The sequence below is a fragment of the Chrysemys picta genome, chromosome 13, assembly GCF_011386835.1.
Source record: "Chrysemys picta bellii isolate R12L10 chromosome 13, ASM1138683v2, whole genome shotgun sequence".
In the NCBI taxonomy this organism is placed as follows: Eukaryota; Metazoa; Chordata; order Testudines; family Emydidae; genus Chrysemys; species Chrysemys picta.
Window position 1 is genome coordinate 32,655,176 of NC_088803.1, and position 23,454 is coordinate 32,678,629.

The window sequence follows — 23,454 nt, forward strand, 5'->3', positions numbered from 1 at the left end:
GGTGGTTATTACCTTTAGGGTGTTTCTATTGGGCTCTGGCAGAATCAGGATAAGCAGGTTGAGAGCTTGCAATCTCTGCTTCAGGTCCGGGATATCTACAGTAGGGAGAATGTACTGTGTCCCATCAAACAGCAACAGCATACATGCAAAATAATCGGAGTCTAGTTAAACATCTAAATCCACCTGGCTCCCACATGGAATCAGAGCTCTGAACGTGCTGGTGCCCTATTGTGAAACACATACCACTAATATGGGAAAAACAAAGCACCTAAGTGATTTAGGGCTTGTCTACAAGGTACTGCAGTCTGGACTATGAGGGTGTGAACTGTAGAACGCTCTAACTGCCCTGTATTTAGTTTGCTTTAGGTGGTCTATAAAGGGCAGTTAAAGCACGCTACAGTTCACACCCCCAAATCCAAACTGCAGCACCATGTAGACTAGCCCTTAAAAGCCTGAATCCTACTGACTATCGATGAAACTTCAGAGTTTAAGACTAACAGATGTACTGGAGCATAAGCTTTGGTGGGTGAATGCCCACTTTGTCGGATGCATATCACCCACGAAAGCTTATGCTCCAATACATCTGCTAGTCTTAAAGGTGCCACAGGATTCTCTGTTGCTTTTTACAGATCCAGACTAACACGGCTACCCCTCCGATAGTCACTTTTGAAAAATGGCAATTAGTTTCCGAAGTCTGAGGGTAAATTTTTCCAATGAACCTCAGTACATTATTTCGATTCTAGGATAGGCACTACAGAAACGTGAGAGTGTTTTACAAAATTAATTGAGCTCACAGCATCCCTGTGAATAGACAGATTATAACCATTTCAGACATGGGTCAACAGAAGCACTGAGGTTGTGATTTGCTTTAATTAAAATAGCAATTCTGTGGCAAAGCCACTCGCAGCACCCAAGAAACCAGATTCCTAGAATGTGCTCCAACTGCTACTCCATATTTTCTCCAGAGGCAGAGAGACAAGTACAGAAAAGTAGGGAATGAGTGAGTTTTGCGCAACAGCATTAATAAAAATTAACTAATTTAATAATGCATTTATGTTCCACTACAGCAGCTGAAAGACTTGAAAAATACACTACACTAGATGGATTGAAAAGTGAACTGGTGCCACATTCATCTATGTTTATGGAAGCAACATGTTTTGAGACAAAAGCCATGTTCTAGCTGAGAAACAGAAGGGAAAAAAAGGGGGGGGGGGGGGGAAGTGTGTGTATGCGGTCCTGTCCAGAGGTGTGCAATCCATGTGTTACGGCAGGCTAGGGAGGAAGCATTGTGGTCCAATGCGGGGGGGGGGGGGGGAAGGCAAAAGGACTGGGATTCAGGAGAGCTGGTTTCTATTCCTGGTTCTGCCACTGACCTACTGTCTGACCTGGAGCAAGTCACTTCCTCTCTCTGTGCCTCTATTTTCCCTCCCATCCTTTATCGGTCTTATCTTAGATGATAATTTTTACCATATGTTTGTACCGTGACTAGTACAACAGGGCCCTGAGCTGAATTGTGGCCCCTAGGTGCTACTGTTACACCAGTAATAAATAATGCTATTTGGATACTTGAGTGCCATGTAAACTACTTTCGTACACTATTGGAAATAAGAGAGGATCTAGTGTTTTCAGCACACTGGGTGTGGTGTCTGTATTTATTTGACTGATCCTAGTTCATATCTGTCTAGAACACAAAAGCTTATGTGGCACATATCAAATAGGAGATCACAAGACCAACAGAGCTTTGAAAAAAACCAAGGCTGCTAAGGCCAGACTACTTGGAAAAGGACTCACTTTGCACAGCAGCGAAAGCCGGCAGATACTCGGCTGTCAACAGAGGGGTGGGCAGCTCTCGAATGAACCTCTTCAGTAAGCCAGACACATCATTCTGGCGGACCTCATCCCAGCGGAACAGACCGGTATAGAAGTCACTTTCCAGCTTTTCCTCCAGGCTCTGCATCGGGAGGAAATATCCCATCACTTTCACTAACAAACAGAATGGGAATCCAACGGGGGGGGGATCTTGCACAGGGCAACCCCTCAACAATGCAGACACTGCAGAGTGCTTCACAACGTAGACTTACTAGCAGGCTCCCCAGCAGTGAATTTTCCATATTGTGTTGGCAAGGAGTGGGGATAATTTTAAATAAGTCTGATACCATACATCAGGCTCATGCAACATGATCACTTGACATGTACTCCCGTACTTTAGAGTATTACCGAAATGACTGTACCTTAATCCTGGTCTGGGACCCAGAAACTCTCAGGATGCCTTCAGTGTCAAGCCCTTTCTTTTCCAAACATGACAGCAACTACAAGGGAAACAGAAAGCTCTCAGGTACAGATCTGAAGGCAGCCGTCCAGCTTATGGTTCAAGGCCAAGGAGCTATCACGTGCAAGTGAACTCTGAAGGTAACTTACTGCTTGGAGAATCAGTGGGACCTTGGTGTTGGGGATGAGTTTTTGGTCATTTTCCAACAAAGTGCTGAGTGGAACTCCAAAGAGTCGATTCTCTGCATTGAGGACAATACATGTTGTAATTCTTTACTATGGTTATAAACCAAAAGGAGCATTTCTTCAATTGCAACGAAGAACTACACTTTATTATTATCCAAGTTGTTGGAGGAAAGAGAGGAACAGAAGCTACAACAGTAGTTAGCAGAGCAAGGGTATAGGGGAGACCCACAGAAAGCAGCAGTGAGAAACATGGACCCATGTTCTGATCTCAAGTGACAGCTGTGCAAGTCTGGCATATCTCGATAGTCTTTAGCCTGGATTTACATTGGTGAGACTGAGGGAGTCTGTAATGAAGTCTAGCATTACTGAGACCCATTGTCTAACTTTGATCACAAGAACCAAGATAGAACTGACCTTTTGTCTTCTGTTTGGATGCCTTGTTCCTCTTTAACTCCAAGCCCAGGATGTCGCAGAGAGCCGTCAGCTCAATCAGGGCCAACGTGGGGATCTTCTTCATGTCCTGTGGAGATAAGTCTCCTATCCGGGTCACTCCCAGCCTGCCCTTGGGAATCTTAAACTGCTAGAGAGAAAGAATGGAAGAAAGTTTGTAAGGTATGATGGGGATAATTCTGTTGATTTTATTGTGTGTCGTGAATTCCTTTGTGTCCCTACCACTTCCTTCCACCGCTCTTATGGCTGTAAATCTGCCTCTCACCAGCCACAAACCACTGCCCAGGAATACCACTACTTCTGCTTCACCTCCAGGGAAGTTCTTATCTAGGCATTCACCGCCTCTTGTCTCCACTATTGCAATCACCTTCTCTGTGGTTTCCCCAGAGTCCTAAACTGCAGGTTTCCTAGCACCTGTAAAGTTTCATGCTGCAGCCTGCTTTGCACCCAGAGCTCTCATTAGTGTAGCAGAATGGGTTGAACGCAATAGTTCAGCTTCTTGCAGCGTCAAAATGCACCACCACTAGTTTGGATGGGACTCAAACCAGTTTCAAGGTGGATGCATATATGATAATTTAAATAATGCTAAGTGTGTGTTTTAAATAAATAATGGGATTTGTTATGCTCTGGAAGAGCTCACTTCCTTCAGCATTGCTTTTCTTGATTGTTGTCTTAATTGGGATCCCAATTTTGTCAGGCAAATTCAATACACGAGACCATCCCAATCCACTGTAGCACTTAGAAAGGGGCCCGATAGCTTCATTTGGCTTTGACAGAGTCTCTTTTCCTATGCAAGTCAAAATTCCCCAACACAATACCTTGGGTCTGGTTATTATCCTTCCTCTAATGTACAGTGAAAAGAGGAAATGCAAGTGGCCCAGACACCAACAATGCAGAACTGTAGTTGTTACGTCAGCTAACATTTGGTGCAGAGATTCCAAATGTTCCTGACTTCCACCACAACACAGTTCCTTTTATTTATCATTGCATTACAAGCACCCACATTCACATGTACACAGTTCTGCTATGCTTACCCAGAAGTCTAACCTTTTTAATACCCTGAAAACACAAAATGAACTAAGTTCCCAAGGCTTCTCTCTATAAGAGTGAGACTCAACAGGTTCCGAGGGTAGAAGTGCCTTAAAGCACTTACAGTTAAGGCGCTCTCGTCCTTTATCCTCCTAGACTCCCGTAGAAATGATCCCTTGAGCAAAATGGCTGCTTGCTCCGAGTAGGCAATGTCAGTACAGAATATCTCCTCTTTTCCAGGGCTTCTGAGCATGCAAGAAAAATCCTGGAGTCCCCTTGAATCTGCTATGGACAAAAGAATCTCTTAGTTGAGGAAGTTTGGAAAGCAAAGAGGACACATGGGCAAACTAACCTAGGAATGCATATTAAAGTGCAAGACTTGTGGAGCCACCATAAACAAATAACATCCATGGGTATTTGAGCTGGGCAAGGTTTGTCAGCACACAGCATTAAGCCAGTCTACCCTGTTGAACATGGATGTAAAGTCATGGTATTATAGCTACAATCTACCAGGTCAGTGACACGCAAAATGTCTAAAATGACCTTGAAATGAATGAATGTCTAGATGGACAACTTCTTAAATAGAAGACGCATAATTGATTTTGGTATGATAGCATGTGTTAATCTCTAAAACTACTTATTTTCACAATCTATGGCAACTACCCGAGTCTGTAACGATGTGATATTACTCCATAAACTCTATCCTCTAAAAAACCTAACACCACACAACACTATTTGAGCATTGGGACAGGTCTGGCAAACCCATGACAGATGAAATGTTTGGGTTAAAAATCTAGGCCAACGCTCTGCCGTTACCAGATGGCACTGGACTTAGATATTGTAGCACATAGGAGATGTGTTACATAAAGATAATATACTCTTCTCAGAACCTTTAATACTGGAGGCAAAGCCGTTTAAGAACTTAGATTAGAAACACGTCCCTCCTGGATTTTTAGCCCTACCTAGGAATTTCCTTGCTGTTGGAGACGATAAATAAAGGTCAATACATGTATGTAGTTGCACATTATCTAAATATTGTGTTTGCCAGGTTGACTCCAAAGTCAGTTACTAATTAAAAGTGTAAACATGTGCTGCACTTCCTGACTTTTTTTTAAAACCAAGGATCAATTAGGAAAACCCGAAACTTGAACAGTTCTAAGCCTTGGCCTTTGCATATGTGAAAAGAGAGAAATTAAATAGCAGAGTGAATTACATCTCATGAGTATGTTTTAATCCCTTATAAAGGGATGAGATTCTGATGGAAGTGGTGCAGGTACAGCTCTTAGTTTTTCACTGCTGCTAACAGAGGGCAGAGGAATATTTGCTTGTGTTTTTATATTGTGAAAAAGAGCTTATCATAGATGCTCGGTTCCCAAAACATGCTCCCTTCCTAAACCTCAATGACATAGTGTAGGTTTACAATACAGTAAAACTGCCTTACGTTTCTGAGTGTAGTCTGAAGTCTCCACACTGTGCTGAGACCGATCCTTGTCAGACTCCTCCATCCCCACTACCATCTCCTAGAAAAAAGCATGGAACACAATATGCCACATGCAGAGCAGATCAGCGGCCAACATGGGGCATCCTCGTTTTGGCAGAAAGTAACATGTCAAATAATCTTGCTCTCTAGCATTGAAGAGCTATAACAATGCCATTTAGCTGAGTTGAAATCTACAAGGTCTGCCATGGATACGACAATCACTTAAAGAACTGCTATGAAATAAAATACTTCACAAACCTCAGTGTACAGGTCTTCGTTTTATAGTATCTATAGCTTACTTTCTTCTGTAGCAGAAACCTGCAATTAGCACTCCTCTCCCTGCCCCTCCCTCCATAACCCATACACTCACGCCATTGTTAAATCACCAATTCTTACTCTTTCCCAGCTTCAGGTGTCAGTGGACATATGCAGAGAAGTCTCAATGGCCCCATTTTATACAGTAGTTTAAGTGTTCTAACTGGCTGTCAAAATGAACCAATCAGCAGTCAGTTTTCATTCAAACAGCTCCTGTGACATCCACCCACAGCATGATCCATCCATGGAATACTGGCCTTTGAGGAGAAGTCACTTTCTTCAATTATATGCCATTTAGCCACATGGATGAAAATGCACTAAACAGACTAAGCAACACAATGTTTCCCTTTTGTCTGCTCTACAACACATCTCTTTGCCACAAATCATATAGGTCCCTGAAGTGACATGTGTCTAAAAGATCAGTGTGATCCCAGATATCGCCGAAGGACATGCTGACAAAATCCCATGGTCAACAGAGCTGGCTGTGAAACAGGAAAAAGAATATTTTCATTCAAGTTTTTTGCCTCAAAAACTTTAAGACTTTCTAACTAGCTCCAATTGCAATGGTCTTAGTGTCCAGTTAACATGGCAATAAAGAATAAAGAACCTATGCTGAGCCATTGCAAATAAGTAAAATCATCCAGGTGCAGAGAAAGATTTTACTTCTTTTCTTGAACAAAACATGCGACTGATTAACCTTGTGTATAGCTGGCCCAGTGACTTAGCAACTATAGTCCTGTACCTAACAAGCACACGGCATGACGTCAGAGCACCACGGTCCTTTCCAGCCTGGCATGCCTGTTCTGTGAACAATGTGGGTGCATCCACATGTGTGAAAAGCTATGCTAGAAATGCAAGTCATTTTGAGGACTAAAAATGCTGCTTCAGAGATGTAAATAGGAGGTCAAGGCAGTCTGCAATCTCACACACACACACACACACACACACACTGGTAAGAGAACTCAGATAAGGAAATGTCATTGTGAAGCAAATTAAGAGTCCCTGCTGGTTTTGATCCATTGGAGTGCGAGTGGTTCCTTCATAGGCCCTGAACCTGCCCCTATTGAAGTCAACAGCTGGACTCCCATTGACTGCAAAACTACAGGATAACTCTCACCGTTGTCATATTTATTGGGCATAATACTTTCCTTAGATCAAATGTGGCACCTAGAATTCACAGTAAGAACAGCATCAGAAACAGGAACATGGGCGAGGGTCTGATCATAGGACCAGGAGCCAGGTTTTCAATGGTTACTCTCTGCCTCTTGCACTGACTTTTTTCTGAGCGAGATAGTTTTGGGATTAAGGCAGTGGACTAGGACTCAGGGGATCTGGGTTCAAAACTCAGGATGCAGTGAACTTCCTGTGTGCCTCAGTTTTCTCATCTGTAAAGTGGGGATAATATTCAATATATCGGAAAAATCACATTACCTCTGTGTGTCTCAGTTTTCTCATCTGTAAAGTGGGGATAATATTCAACCACCAGACAAAGGGATATTGTGATTGCTCATGTTTGTGGAAGTACCAGGAAGGTAAGACATGCTAAGTATATTTGTTTGTACAGGGCTCCCATAATCTTCAGCAGAAAATCCACACTTGGATTGGAGGGCAGAAGTTGGCCCAGCATTCAAGCGGTCTGTGAAAAAAAACTGGCCTGCTCCAAAGCCAATTGAAATCAATGGGACTCTGTATCAGGGTCTGTAAAAGGGTACCAATCAACACATTATACAAGTTGTTTAGGATCCCAGAGCACTAAAATAGGAAGAATTAAACATTACAAATAAATACACTGATTGCTCTTTAATGACCCGAATTAAGAATTTGGTATTTCCCCTGCAATGGAGGAGGGTATCACAAAACTCAGAAGAGAGAACAGATTAATTGCCCTTTTTATTTTAAGTGTTTATGATTTCATCTTCTCTTGCAATAAAGGGAAAGAAAACCCAGGAATATGGAATTCAGGTCTTGGCAAGTCAGTAAAGGAGGAACAAGTTTTCAAACAGCTAGCTTTAAAGTAAATTTATTTGCAGTTTTTAGCTTTGCTCACCCTGTCCAGTACATTCTGCTAATGATTGGGGATCGTAAACACATGACTGCAAAGCTTTGAAGTCCAACAATATTGAGACAGAGAAAACATGAATAATTCCAATGGCTCTAACCAGAGCCTGTAGAATGGTGTCTAGAAATCTGGCTTACAGCTAGAAATGAGATGGAACATTCTGTTTTCTTATCAAGTTAAAAGCTATTTAAATAAGCAGGCTTGGTATCTTTGAATGTGCACACAGTAGACCAAATATTTTAAAGCATGAAGTTGGATCTCAGTTGCATGGATTATCAAATGCAAATATTAGCAAGGTATCAAATGCACACAGGAGACTGATATTTATAAGCTCGGCAAATGCTTTAGGAGCAATGGAAAACGGAATAATTTCAGAAGAGCCAATGGGATCACATTACATTTGTTGCTGATAAGTCAAAACTAAAACATTCAGCATTAAATTTTCAGACAAGCAACTAGATTGAACCCCAGGGCACAAACAGTTACTGTAGCTCCACATAGGGTAACCAGGCACCCTGATACTAGGGGCTTTATCTTATATATGCACCTTTACCCTCCCACCTACCCACCCCAAAAAAAAGTGTCCCAATTTTTCAACACTTGCTATCTGGTCAGCCTAGTTGCACCTGCAAAATGACTGCATGTGTGCTGTTACCCACTTGTGCATGAACAAGAGCAGTCTGCATTTATACAGGATTATTCATAACCCTATCTCTGTGCAATTAAGCATGCTAGAATTATCTTAACCTAAGAACAGTGAGAAAGCTACAACTAACATCTGCCATTTGTTTCCAGCCTTATATTATGGAGACACTAGTTTATTTTCCCAGCATGTATTTAAACAAACATTTATACTATTAGGGTGTTCAACTGAAACCTATCAGAAAGGTCATCTGGAGAAGCATGAAGGAACAGCTCATTCCTGCCATAGGTCTGAGTTATAAGGATGACACCAGGCTAGGCTTGGCTTGTATAAATGAGCATTCCAAATTTGTAAAAGGCATCAGGTGGAAAGGAAGGAATTGGGCAACTTCTATTGGGTAAGCTCCCTGGGTGAATTCACTAGCAAGTCCACTTTCCAGGGCTCGTAATGAGGTAGGTTTAAGGACTGTGCTATCCTGCCTAATGCTTTTTTAATAAGACTGATACGATCAAGCCTCTGAAGGCAAATTAATTGGAAGAGGAGCAATTAATCCAAATGTTCCACTTTAATGGGACTAAGTTCAGGAACATGTTAAATGGGGCCTGTATTATGATCCATTCTCTCGCTCCTGACTAGGCACTGGCCCCAAACTCCATAGCAAATTGTGAATTAATACCTCTTTTTCCTACCCTTTGTGTCCATGTGGTCAGCTTAGACCAGGGGTCGGCAACTTCTGGCACGTGGCTCGCCAGGGTAAGCACGTCGGCAGGTTCAGCCAATCGCGGCTCCCACTGGCCGTGGTTTGCCGTCCCAGGCCAATAGGGGCGGCGGGAAGCGGCGCAGGCGAGGGATGTGCTGGCCCCGGCTTCCTGCCGGCCCCATTGGCCTGGGACGGCGAACCACAGCCAGTGGGAGCCGCGATCAGCTGAACCTGCCAACACGGCAGGTAAACAAACTGGTCCGGCCCACCAGTGTGCTTACCCTGGCGAGCCACGTGCCAAAGGTTGCTGACCCCTGGCTTAGCCTCTGAGCTCTCGGAGGACTGTGTACATGCATACACTGGGGCAATGTTCTTAGCTGCGGCCTCTAAGTGCTTTTGGAATACAAATAAAATACTAATGTTTTTGTGTGTCATACATGGAACATGTCATGAATTCAGATCTGGCCAACAAAGTTAACAACAACAAGAAGTCACTGGTGCTGCAAGCTGTGGAAAGCAGCTCTTACTCCAGTACATAGTCGACAAGTATCGAACATCACAAAGATCCCCACCACAAAGGACATTAACTAAGATGCTTGTTGGCAGTCTGCAGGAAAGCTATGGACACTGAAACAGCCCCTCACCGCGAAAAGTGTTAAGGCATATTGGCAGAAGAGTAGCTGGAAAACTTGTATTGCTGCTGCCCATACCATTCCTGTTCTGTGGCTACAGAGAGGTCTTCAGACTTACAGAGCTGCCATTCTGCTACCTTTCGCTAGCACTACACTGACTAGAGTGAAGTCTCTAAATCCTCAGGTTCTAGAATATTGTTTTACTGTAATCCTGAGGCGTAAACTCTGCAAGATACACTTCCGCTTAGGCTCAAAGGTAAAATCCTGCTAGTTCACAGTCATATAACCCCACAGAGCCAGAAAGCCAAAGAAGCTGCTAGGACGCATGGAAATATTCTGGAAGTCAGTAAAGCAACATACCTCAGAGTTGACCACACCAAAAATGTCTCTGACATCACGCACGGGCGGTTTGTTCTTCTTCCGCCGTGACCGCGAGTAAGTATCCAGCCTTCGCTGCACGGCTGCAGCCTGGGTCTTGGTCAAGGTGGAGAGCAGCACTATATTGCCATTGTCTGAGGTGTCCTCCCCAATTAGGTCAGAGAGGCCTGCATCCTGTAGCCACTCAGCTTCGGCTTCTCCCTCTGAGAGGTAAGGGATGAGGAGAAAGGCAGTGTCTGTGAGAAAGCAGGGTAACACTACGAACTAACAGATACAGTCGGGACAAAGCAGGGCTAGAAAGACAGTCAGACATGCCAAAAATCCCAACGGCTCACTTCATTTGGGTCCCTCAAGGATTGTTTCTCTTGAACTACCGTTTTATGAAAACTAGAGGGCTTTGAGCCACAGCCCTGGGTTGGGGATGGATCCAAGCCACATCACCCCAGTGGGCACCAGGAGAGACTGGGCTTATCAATTAGCGTTGGGGGTGGGCAGGGAGGGACATGCCCATTGCAAAAGCTGCAACATAAACTCCTCTCTGCAGCTGGACAGCTCCATTGAGCCATGGGGAGAAAAGGTAGTGCTCTGCTACCACCAAGTCCTCTTTGGGGCAGCTAAATACTGAGGGCTAATCTTTACACTCTGACAGTGCACAGACTGCGATTATTGCTGAACACTGGGGATGAGGGTGGGGGAGGAAAAACTTGTGCTCTCCCATTACACAGCTGCCAGCCACAATCTGGTCTCAAAGGAACTTCCTGGGCAAAATTCTGCCCTGGCATAAGGCAGCACACAACTCAGTGAGTGCAGTGGGGTCGGCACCAGTTCACTCCAGGAGTGAATCTGATCCGACGGCTTCCTATAACAATCAAGAGAAAAGCTCTGTTAAAAAACACCACACCTGATATTCCCTAGGTGGCTTTTATGCTCTTACTATTTAGATTGTTCCTTTAACAGCTAGATACATAGTTAGATTTACCTCAGGATATATCCAGACTCTACCTGGATTCAATTTTAATCACCTTTTATTTAACTTCTTATGAGCAGTTATCTTGGTGCAGTAACATTATTCTTTTACCACCTCAGTTTAGTTGCCATTACATTTTAAGTGGGCCCAGACATCCTTGCAGTATTTCTATATGCAGGTAGAACTAAGTTCTGTATTTAGTTTACAACTATATTCTTTTAAAAAAAAAAAAATACTACTACAGTCAAAGCATGTTATGGGTCCAAAGTGAAGCTCTCAGAAGTCAGGATCCGTAAAGTTATCTGCAAAAACTTAACTCTTTCCCCTTCTGCAAATGAATCAAGTCGGAGGACATGCCATATTTTTCCTGCATAATTCATTCTATGTGCAGGTCAGACAGTGCTGTGTGAATGAGGCAGCTGTTTGAACTCTGAGGATAAACATAGTCATGTATAGCTTCAGCCTTAATACATTGTATGCCATACAACCTCCTCTCTTCCTCAGCCCTGTCTCTGCATACTGCATTTATTCACTACAGGGAGGTTTACAGACATTCTGTACTTATCCATTTACAAACATGGCCGAAAAATCACTATTGAACTGACTGAAGACCGAATATTTGTTCATGCTCTTCCTCTGACAGAAACTGATATTTCCTCTCCTGGGACAGCTGCTCAAGCAAACCATGACTGTCAAATCTATTATACCATGTGTCTGTTAAATGTTTTTATAGGAAGTACCCCAGCCTTGTGAAGTTAAATTCACCTAACAACTGGATAAAGCTAACATCTCATCACATAGCCTTAAAAAGAAGTATATTGAAGTAAAAGAATCAATATAATGAAGAAAGAGGAGACAACTCATTATGGAGTCACAGTTGCAAGATATTTTCCATGGTAAACCTTATTTTTTAACTTGGTGAAAATAGAACAGAAACAAATATTACTTGCTTTGTCGTCTAGATTTGCTATTCGGAGGTTCAACTTGGCCAGGAAGAATCCCCCCCAACACACACACACCCCCGGGAAAAATCTCAATGAAATAAATTGGGGGGGGGGGGCGGAAAAGTTCCCATTTTGTCAGAGAGCCATTTTTGCTGGAAAAAGCGGACAAAAAAAAAAATTCAGCAAGCTCTATATTAAGCCCCCAATCCTATAAACACCTGTGCACGAATCATGCCACTGAATTCAATGGGAACTCAGGTGTTTGAGGTTAACTCATGTATTTGCAGGATTAGAGCCTTAATCTAATTAAAGAGCCTTGCACTAGACACCTTATTCTGACAAAAATCCTGACCTCTGAAGTCAGTGGGAGCAAGGCATGCACAACAGGGCCTCCGTTTATTAAATTTTGGTGATGAGGAGAAATAGTGTAATTTTTGCAACTCTGAAAGTTTCCAATTCCAATCATAACAGGAAACAAAAAACTGACACAGCTAATTGGGTATCTGATTTATGGTCTTCTGTTAAACCTATTGGCCTATCTGATGCATCCAAAGTATCTTGGATATAATTCATCTAAATAATTTCCATTTAATAACCTTGGGCTAAATTACATTTACTGCTGACATACAAGGAAGCAAGTATGACTGGTTATTTCTCTGGGAAACTCCATTGGGAGGAATTGTCCAGTACACAGACTCATGAAAATCTGGCCTCAGTGATTTAATTTGGAGAATAATTTCAAGGCTGACCCAAGCTATGTAGGTGCTAGACATAAAACATTCCCAGGGAGAGAAGGGAAATATGTAACTGAGGAAGACACATGGATCTGGGAATTTAAAGAGAACACCGACCATCATGAACACACCTTTTGAGATGTAATTTAGCCAAAAATAGTAGTCAAAAAGGAACATTACCCTGAATTACCTAGAGAGATTTAGCCCATCCTGCATTGGACTAATATATGTTGTAATCCCAAAAGCTAAGGGAAAATTTCTGACACATGGGTTTCAAAGTTTTAGAGAAACGGTAAGAGGAGAGGGTTTTCCCTTGCACAGACCCCTTTCTTAGGCATATGGCAAAGTCACTCGGCTTCAAGCTGGGCAGAAGACAAAGAACTTCTGAGATTCAGTAATCTCACAATCTTTGTAACTTCAGTTTAGTGCCATCCCAGCACTGCTTTCTACAACGCACAAGTTCTTGACCTCTTATTTGATCATATTCTCTCTGGAAAAAAACCTGCTACTAAAAATACCCATTTAAATCTACATGCTTGTGACTGGACAGCTGGGGCAGTTGCTAGCATTGAAGATCCTGAACTATGAGGACTGGGGAGGCAGCATGATGAACAGGTTGTGATTAAAATACAATTTCAGAGGCTTGGAGAAAGCTGCCATCTTCCTCCCCACACAGTGCCACAGAAGGACTTATGAGGGCCTTTGGGAGTACCAGGAGAGCCAAGTAACCAGAAGGGTCCTGGCCATCTTACATGCATGATGAAATACAAGTGCCCCACTGACAGTCTGTGGGGGAGTTCTATGATTAATTTTTCCAGAGGAGATAAACCACTTCCTCTCAGGAAAAAAAATCCGGATTTTTTTCATTTGTGGCAGCATTTTGGGGAGCTCCTCATTTGTGCATAGTCCTCAGTTTGTTTCAGTTATGGTTATTATTTATGGTTTGCTAAGCTCCAACAACATGCCCTGGAGTGTATACTGCCTTAGCGGTGCTTTAAACTGCAGTCTGGAATCCAAACTCTTCCTTTGCACTTCATGATCTGCAAAAAACATTCAATACTCTTTCGCTACACAAAGCTTTGAAGAGCTCGTGCTACAATGCCATCTAGTGGGCTGCACTGACTGCAAGGAGAAACTAGTTTCAAAGAGAATGAAAGTGAGGTCATTGGAAAATTTGTAGATTTCAAACCCAGAAGGGACTATTAGATCTAGTCAAGGGGTGGGCAAACTACGGCCCGCGGGCCACGTCCAACCTGTCAGACCTTTTAATTTGACCCTCGAGCTCCCATCTATCTTTCATAAAGGACCCCTGTCTTAAAGGCACCACTTCCCTTGGTAGTTTATTCCAATAGTTAATCACTCCCACTGCTAAAAATTTGTCCCTTAATTCTAAATGAGACCCTGCTGCACAATTCTTTCGCACCACAAATCTTTTTGCCCTTTTCCCCATCCAAATAGTTGCCCCTACCCTTTACCCCTCTCCCCACAAAAAATGTTAATAGGGTGATTTTTTTTTTTGGTTTGGGGGGGAATCACCAGGCAAAATTATCAAAAAGTACCTATGTACTTAAATGACTTAGGAGCCTACATCCCATGTTCAAAATGACTCAAGTACAAAGGTACTTTTCAAAAATTTACCCAGTGAGATTTGGACCTTGCCAACAACATACATTTTCCTCTCCATTGCTCCCTCCACCCATATACCCAGTGACCTACCCTCTGGGGTTTTGACATCTGCAAGGTTGCACTCCTCTTGCTCAGTTTCAGTGCTCTGTTTGATGTTCTCCACCTCAAGCCAAAAATTGTCCATTGACAAGCTGTCCAAAGAGTCTACTCTGGAATTCATGCACTCCGACAATGGGGGCTCCATAGATCTCTTCTGAGAAAACTGGCTCATTTTGCAAGGGCAACTTCTGCTGTGGAGAGAGGAAGGAAATAAATTAAAATCAATCAAGATCAAGATATCTGGGCTCGACTTTCATGGTTAGTGAGAATAAGTCAACACTTCATGATTAATGACTGCAACAACCAAATAAAGATAAGTGTACGACGTCCTATTGTTTTTGTTTAGCGATAATAGGAGGTTGAAGGCTGGAAACAAGCTCATTAGTCTAGCTACATGCATTATGATGTGAGTGGCGGTAGTAACAATGCAAATTTCTTTGGACTGTCCTTCCGACGACCTAATACAGAACACCCATCAATTTAAGTGAGGAGTAACAAAAATCTCAGACTAGCTTGGTTCACCTAAGCTGTAGGCCTCCCCAAAGAAAGCTACAGTCCTGTTGAACGTGGGACTACATTAGTGCAAACTAGGTACCTTTTAGAACATGCCAGCAGAGTCTACACGGGGCAGTTAGAGCACAGGACTTTAGAGCACTCTATAAATCACATCCTCTGGTACACTTAGTCAGCGCCACATAGACAAGCCTTAGGAGACCAAATATGGAGACCAGAATTACTCCCCAGTTGTCTGCTGAGCAGCAGATTAAGCAAAGATACCTGATGTATTTTGAGAATAGAAGATGCTCTAGGCATAGTCTCAGAAGTGAGGATTTAGGAATTAACACTGCCACAGCACTCAAAGTGAGCAAGAGCAACTTAGATTTTTCACAATAGCTTTGACAGCTCGATAGTTACAGAACCTGGATTCAGCCCCAGTCCCTACACCAGTTGATCGACACTTGCCTGATTTCCATAGGTATTCCCAAATTTCTTGAAGGAAAGAATGATTTTAGATCATTCCAGACTCAGAATGCAAACCTTTTGTAGTGCAAGCAATATATGCAACAGAGACAACCAAAAAATGAGACTACCACTCATTTTACCACAAGCTATATAAACTGATTTAGCCCAATGTAACCTACTAACTAGTAGTATGTTATGTCACGTCACAGAGATTTTGCCGTTATCAAACTCTGCATTTCAGAGGGCTGTCACTAGCTCTACAGGCAAAATCAGTGTTGCCAACTCTTGTGGTTTTATCACAAGTCTCACAATGTTTGGTCTTTTCCTTAAAGCGACAGCTCCTGCAGTTACGTGATTATGTGAGAAACTAGACTTTCATTTAAAAAAAATGAATCATGGTCAAGGAAAAAACCTAAAGGCTCAAAAACCAAAAGGCAAAAAGAGTCTTTACCCCAATTTTTTTTTTAAATCTCTGTGTTTAAGCCAGTCATGATTTTTGGGGACCCAACTCATGGATTGTTGGTTTTAAAACATTTGGGACTGGCAATACTGGGAATTAGTAAGAGAACCAAAGCAGCTAGGCCTTACTGAACAAAGAGTACGCTGTTATAATTCCATGAAAGAGAAGTTCAAGATAGTAAAGCCCTGTTAGACCATCCAACCATCCCCCAATGAGTGTTTGCTTCCCCTCCCCAGCTGCTGAAAGTTGTATTACTCTGACCGTCACAAAGTAAGAGATTAGCATTTGCATGTTTGGGAAGTCCCCTAGAAAGGGGACAAATGCTTATAAAAGGGATCTGATAACCAGCTCTTAAGAAGAGGAAATGAGCATATTATGGTAGGAGTTGGGGAGATGAAAAAAGAAATATTCTTCCCCATTGACCCAAATTGAGTAGTTCGGCATGGTATTCCCCTACACCAATTCCAAATGAAAGTAATGGTCACTTGATCAAATGCTTGCCTCAGGGAGAAGATCTGTTTCTCATTCTACAGTGGTCATTGGCTTCACCAAGGAAGTAATTCTGGAGAAACAAATGACAGATCACGGCTCTTCAAAGTGAAATCAAATTGGAGTCAGGGACACAGAGAAATATATATCTGTATACACAACGCAGATATTGATATGTAAATATGCACAAGTAATCATATTTAAATATATATACACACACAAACCACACGCTTGATTCTACATTTGATCCCATTACAGAACATAAAAACGTAAGGTGTACAAGAGAATCTGGACACTGAATTGAGGACACATAGCCTTGTTTGCCCTGTGAGGGACAGTAGAAGACATTTATTCACACAATTCTCAATAATAGGATGCCACATCTAGAGCCAGCCCCATATTGTTAATTACACCAACGATTCCCACCCCAACCCCAGAAAATCAGAACATCCATGTTTTCTGACCTATTTACACCTGCTGTGTAACTGACACCACCATTTTCCTCACTGAATTTGGCCCACAGACATCCATGGGTTCCATTCCCACTGACATCACGTGTGAAGTTAGGCAGCAAGCTTTTTGGTGCAGGGGCCATCTTTTCATTATGCATTTGTACAGCATTTAGCATAATGGGACACTGCTCCCTGATTGGGCGCTCTATTTAAAGTACTTCTATGACCTGTAGTATCTGGTTGCCTCACAACCTTTAATGTATTTATTCCTAACACCCTGTGAGGTTAGGCATTGTTATCCTTTCCATTTTACTGAAGGAGAACTGAGGCACAGGGAGGCTAAATGATTTGCTCAAGGTCATGCAAGAAGTCTGCTATCGAGCAGGGACTTGAACCCAAATCTCTCAAGTCCTAGGCTGGCACGCTAACCACTGGACCACTCTTCCTCTCACACTACTGTAAGGCAAACAGATTTAAAGCCCAATTGTTTCTCTAATCTGAAGACAATTAATGTTTTCTTTTGATTTTCTAAAGAACAAAATTGACTGTTTAAAGCTGCTTTAAATATGTGACTGATGAGGCAGAAAGCATGCATCAAGTTAGCTTCAGATTCCAGACATTTATAAGATTATCTCTGTGAGGACAGTGAGGGAGGAACATTCAGTGACCTACACGAGTAACAGTAGTTTAGATTGGAGGTGGAGATTATATGTTTTAAGCAAAGAGTAGGTGGAATAACCAAGTTCACTCAGGCGAACCATAACCATAACAAAAAGTTTAACACTTAGAAGATTTTTTTAAAAATTAACTCGACAAAGCAATTTGCTAGAAAATCAAGTTAGTGAAGTGCATAGTTTAAAAAAAAAAAAAAACCACTCATGGCAACCCTCCATCTTGAAAGACAATGGTGTGAGTGCCAAACCAGTTCAGTTGCTGCATGTCATGCTTGCAGCATCACAAGTAGCTAAAAAGTCCAATTCTAAAGTGAGAGTCATTGCAAGAGATAATGTAGGCAATAAGGTGCAGGGCCAGAAGATAAAGCTGACTCACTACAAGAATTTTGCTTTTTCAGGTACTTTGCTATCAGGCACCTTGGTTCCCCACTTGATATTGAAAATACAACGAGGACAGCAGGTGTGGAAGCTGTTTAACCTTCTCTCATGCCTGCTTAGTGCTCTAAGTATTGCCACCATACAGCAGCGTGCTCAAAATGAATTTCTGGAAGACCCATATCTTGGTGCTCAAGTGCTTAGTTGACCAAATGCGCGTGGCAGCCCTTCTCAGAACTTATCATCTAGAGATCAGGTATCTAATGTAGTTGACCCTAGAGAGCAAAACTTGTGCATAACTTCTAGCTTGGTACTAGCTATTAAAACTTCTGGTGCAAAAGACACACAACATTGTCTTCTTAGGCAGATGGTTAGTCTGAATTCCTCACAAGCTAATGCATGCTATTGCAAAGCTGCTGGAGCTCCTCCCACTGTGTGTGAGAAGTGCTGCGTCATTGGCGTAAAGAAGTTCTCTTATCATGCTCTTAAATATGCAATGTTGAAGCATTTTCCATCTGATCTTGTGTGGAGATGAACACCGGTGGTATTAGATGAGAAAGCATTACAAAGCAGCAGAGAGAATATACCAAAAAGGATGGGTGCCAGAACACATCCTTGTTTGACATCACCTGTGGATTTTAAAGCTACCAGTATGATCACCAACATACTAGATTGTAGCCTTCATGCAACCATGGAAGGATCAAATCCAAATGCAACTAAGGGAGGAGTGAGGGACAACCAATTCTCTCTAGGAATTGGAAAAGGCCCTTTCTGCTGACCACATCAAAAGCCTTTGTAAGATCTATGAAGGCCATATAGAGAGGTTGTTCATTGTTCTTCACACTGTTCTTACAGTTGCTTTAGTTCGAAGAGCATGTTGATAGTTGATCTACCCAGCACAGAAGTTGCACTGATTCTCTGAATATGCACATTCAGCAAGAATTAAGAACATAAGAATGGCCATACAGAATCAGAGTAATGGTTCATCTAGCACAGTATCCTGTCTTCCGACAGTGGCTGGTGCCAGATGATTCAGAGGGAATGAACAGAACAGGGCTATTTATCCAGTGATCCATCTCCTGTCATACAGTTCCAGCTTTTAGCAGCCAAGGGTTTAGTGACACCCAGAACATGGGGTTGGGTCCCTGGCTATCTTGGTTAATAGCCATTGACAGACTTACCGCCCATGAACTTTTCTAATTCTTTTTTAAATCCAGTTATACTTTTGGCTTTCACAACATCCCCTGGCAAGGAGTTCCACAGGTTGATGGTGCATTGTGTGAAGAAGTACTTCCTTATGTTTGTTTAAACCGCTGCCTGTTAATTTCATTGGGTGACCCCTGGTTCTTGTGTTACGTGAAGGAGTAAATAACACTTCCCTATTCACTTTCTCCACACCATTCATGATTTTATCATATCCCGTCTTTCGTTTCTACGCTGAACTGCCAGCCTTTTTAATCTCTCCTCATAAGAGAGCTGTTGCATACCCCCAATCATTTTTGTTGCCCTTCTCTGTACTTTTTCCAATTCTAATGTATGGCTTTTTGAGATGGGACAACTAAAACTGCATGCAGTGTTCAAGAAGTGGGCATAAAATGGATTTATATAGTAGCGTTATGATATTTTGTCTTCTTATCTATCCCTTTCCCAATGGTTCCTACCATTGTTAGCTTTTCTGTTTGCTGCTGCACATTGAGCAGATGTTTTCAGAGAACTATCCACAATGACTCCAAGATCTATCTTGAGTGGTAATAGCTAATTTAGACCCCATCATTTTGTATGTATAGCTGGGATTATGGTTTTCCTATGTGCATTACTTTGCAATTAATCAACCTTGAATTTCATCTGACATTTTCTTGCTCATTTACCCAATTTAGTGAGATCCCTTTGTAACTCTCTGCAGTCAAATTTGGACTTAACTCTCGAGTGATTTTGTATCATTTGCAAACTTTGCCACCTCACTATTCAGTGTTAAGAATGACCCATGCGAATGCCTTACCAGCAACACTAACAAAAGTCCTCTGTATCGTTGCAATCACTCCAATCTCCGTTTATATACTGTATTATGATGATAGCATCCTTCATGTCTTGTGGTACTCCTCCTTCCCTTCAGCGGGCAAGCAAGGCATTGTGCAAATGTTCAAGCACAACTTCTCCTCCTTGTTCCAGTACTTCAGCTGGAATTCCATTTTTTCCCCGGTGTCCTTTCCTGATGCTAGGGAGGTGATTGCCTTTTCAAGCACATTTATAAATGGTTCTATATCGAACTCTTCACTAATCTGGAATCTACGGATCATGCTTAGCACTGCTTCAAAAACAATGGTTTCATGCAAGTAGTTTGTAACTGATGCAACATTGGGTGGAGCATTGTTTCCTTCTATCAGTAATGATGTCTCCATTAAGAGATTTGAGTGGGACAGTCTTCTTGGCAGAAAGATGTATTGCTTTCTTGATTCCATCATACATACCTCTTATGTGTCTATTCTCAAAGGAAATTTGCATCTTCTCGCACAGACCAAGACAGCGTGAGGATACTGCAATGCACCCTTGACCACTCTGGGGTTAGCACATGTCTCAGAATAGAGTTAATATCGTCGATAAAATATGCTCTGCACTTTACTTCAATAACTGGAAGTATTTCTTCAAGGTAGGATTAAAGCGATAATGACTAGGCCCAAAGACTTGAAGGCCATGATGTTTGGAAGCCAGCATAGCCGCAGGAGATGCTGGAGGGCAGAGCTGTACTATAGTGCCAACCACCTGACATTTTCCCCACAGCAAATTTGATTCAGGGTTTTCTCCCCTGGCCTTTGTTCAGTCAAGAACTAGCTGCAATGCAGCAGCACCAGCTGGAGTTACTCCTTTGTGAACATTGTTTTTTATTCCAATGGGGATCTGGCATACCCTCCTAAAGAAACTACTCTACAGTGATGTGAGCCATGTCAATCCAGCCTTCTCTAGGAAACAAATGAAGGGGGGAAAAGAGGGGACAATTCTTCAGCCATCTCTACAGCCCATTTCTTGTAAGCATCATGGAGAGGAAAAGACACAGCCTTAAGGATCAGTTCAGAGAGGGCATTCGGCATGAAAGGGGCAACATGAAAAGCAGTGCTAATATTGTTATGGGAAAAACAGACAAAACAAGATAATTAGGCCCCCAACATTGGTAAAGTTGAAGGAGTCAGGGTGAGAGATAGAACAAGGACACTGCATTTAGCCCATTTCAGCAAGCCATCCACATTCAGCAAAGCATGAATATAAAATGGGACTTAGGCACATGATTTGGCATTCACTTGACATGTTCAAGCCACATGAGACTTTACTTACTAATCAACATCCCCACAAATGACCAACCAGCACGATTTAACACTTCCACCTTTATCACCCTGTCTTGCCATCTTATTTGAAGAATTTTACACAAGCATCTGATATGAAAGCAGTTTAGTTTTTTGGGTATGTTTAGCGTAAATGCCAGATTACAGGAACCCAAAGAGTGCACTGTACTCTGAAGCTCTTGGAGGACGTAGAAAGAGAGACAGACCGCTGTGGAGATTTGAGGATGCTTGCAAAGATGACTTAGTATCCTTTGGAATCTCTGTGGATGACTGGGAAAGGAGTGCAGAATGCCATGCTGGTTGGCAAGGCCAGCTTGTAGATGGAACAAAGCGGACTGGATCAAGCTTCCTGATGACTAGCGTCAGAGGAGGAAAGAATCTGCTGCTCTGATTCAAAGCATTGCTTGCGTGTGGGTGTGCCCTACCAGTGGGGATGTCATCTCACTAACCCTCCCCTATGATGCTCAGGTCAACCCTGGGCCAAGTGTTGTGATGGTAAGAAATTAGGGAGGGGGGACAGGAGGCAATCAGATCTGGAATGACATGAATTTTAAAGGCACAATCTTTCAAGATGCTATGAGGACCAGAAAGAAATGCTTTCTACCGCACCACTGGAAAGAAAAGATTCCCCTCTCTCCAACAGCACTTCTTCCTAAATCTGGTGGCTTGTAAGGCATCAGATGTCAAATCTGTCACAGCCCCTTGGTCCTGCAATGCTTTTGGGGTACTGGAATAGTAAAACAGTTTAATTTTTAATCAGTCGACATTGACAAACACAAAACCAAGTGCATCGTAAAACACTCACATAACCCAAGCTCTTCCGAACCCAATAAGAAAACAGTGTTGCTGTGTATTCATTTTGTTCTAGCACTGGATCATTCCATCCAGAGAGCTGCTCTCAATGGGGTGTTAGCTACTTGGACTTCTTCCCCACTTGCTCCATGTTCTTTCTGTATTGAGAACTCTTCAGACTGCCTCTCTTTCATCAGATGCATAAATAAGGTTTCCTCCTGTTGTGATGAACTACTTCAAAGGGGACACTTGCTACCAGTTTAAGCCAAAAAAATATGATCCAAGTTAAAACTGTTCCAAACCTAACCGAGGTGGGAAAAGGCAGGAGATGGTGAAGTCTTCCAGATATTAAAAAATGCAAGACAAGATATCACTTAACTTAGAAGTATTTCCAAGGACATGAGCCAGGCCCAGAGGGACTCCTGGCACCAAGAAACAAAACAGACAAGAATGAGTTTGAAACTAAAATGAAAAACTAAACATAAAACTGTATAAACTCAGAAGGAGTCAGCAGGGTGCAGTGCTACAAAAATCACAGGTTTTAAAGAACAACATTCAGTGTGGAATAAAGAACAGTTCTTGAGAAGGAGAAAGCAGGAGTTGATTGTCATTAGTTGGATAGGCTATTAATTTAGAGGAAACAACTGAAGCCCATCTCTTGTTGGCCTTCAATTTATTTCTCAAGGTCAGAAAAAAACTCTAAAAACAATCAGCTGGCACAGGAGCGCAGGATTAAAGGAAACGTAGGAGGCCCATGCAGTGGGAAACTAAGTCCTCTTTAATTTGCTTCCAAGTTTCAGCCTGGAGCCATGAGTACAAATCCTAATGAAGAGGCGTACAAGTGAGTTCTGAAACAGAGCTGCACATAGGACAGATCAGCCGATAAGGGCTCACAACAGGATAGATTCTCCTTTGCATTTGGATCCCTTAGCTCTGCGACCTAGCTACACAAAGGGGCTGAAAAGTAGCTAGGTCTGGCCAGCTAAGCATTCCCCTCATTGTGGGGGAACTGTAAGCCATTACAGAGCCCAGATACCCACCTCCATGCCATGCCCACCATAGAATACGGTTAGCAGGGAAAGGCTATAGCGCCCCTCCAGACCATAGCCAGCTAACTTAAGAACAGCATCTAAGTTGGTCTACCCTACACGGGAGTTCAGTATGGCACAGATCCATCCCAGACACCTCCCCCTTCTCACTGAGATAGGAAGCTTAGTGAAGCAAAGATTCTTGGCCAGCATATTTAAATAGGCTACTTCAAGCAATCCGGTTTATTCACATGTATATTCACAGATTTTAAGACCAGAAGAGGCCACTGTGATCCCACAGTCTGACCTCCTGCATAACACTGGCCCTAGAATTTCACTTAGAGATTCCTGTACCCTGCCCCCCAAAGAGAATCTC

General features: G+C 42.5%; 1 protein-coding gene across 39 annotated transcripts in view; it reads right to left on the reverse strand.

Annotated features, from left to right (window-relative positions):
• The window catches only part of ARHGAP40 (Rho GTPase activating protein 40), a 73,340-nt gene that overhangs the window by 9,843 nt on the left and 40,043 nt on the right, over window positions 1-23,454 (reverse strand). For 7 of the 39 annotated variants that reach the window (XM_042858285.2, XM_065565828.1, XM_065565826.1 and 4 more), the window contains 9 exons: window positions 14,502-14,701; window positions 10,123-10,376; window positions 5,375-5,453; window positions 4,058-4,218; window positions 2,869-3,034; window positions 2,419-2,510; window positions 2,232-2,309; window positions 1,792-1,951; window positions 13-95 (listed from right to left, as the gene is read on the reverse strand). In XM_042858285.2, coding sequence (XP_042714219.2) covers window positions 13-95; window positions 1,792-1,951; window positions 2,232-2,309; window positions 2,419-2,510; window positions 2,869-3,034; window positions 4,058-4,218; window positions 5,375-5,453; window positions 10,123-10,376; window positions 14,502-14,682 — 1,254 coding nt within the window. In that variant the 5' untranslated portion in view covers window positions 14,683-14,701. Of the gene's footprint in view, window positions 1-12; window positions 96-1,791; window positions 1,952-2,231; window positions 2,310-2,418; window positions 2,511-2,868; window positions 3,035-4,057; window positions 4,219-5,374; window positions 5,454-10,122; window positions 10,377-14,501; window positions 14,702-16,434; window positions 16,496-22,063; window positions 22,353-23,454 lie in introns of all 39 variants that reach the window. The other 32 variants (XM_065565837.1, XM_065565819.1, XM_065565822.1 and 29 more) reach the window with 17 other exon arrangements.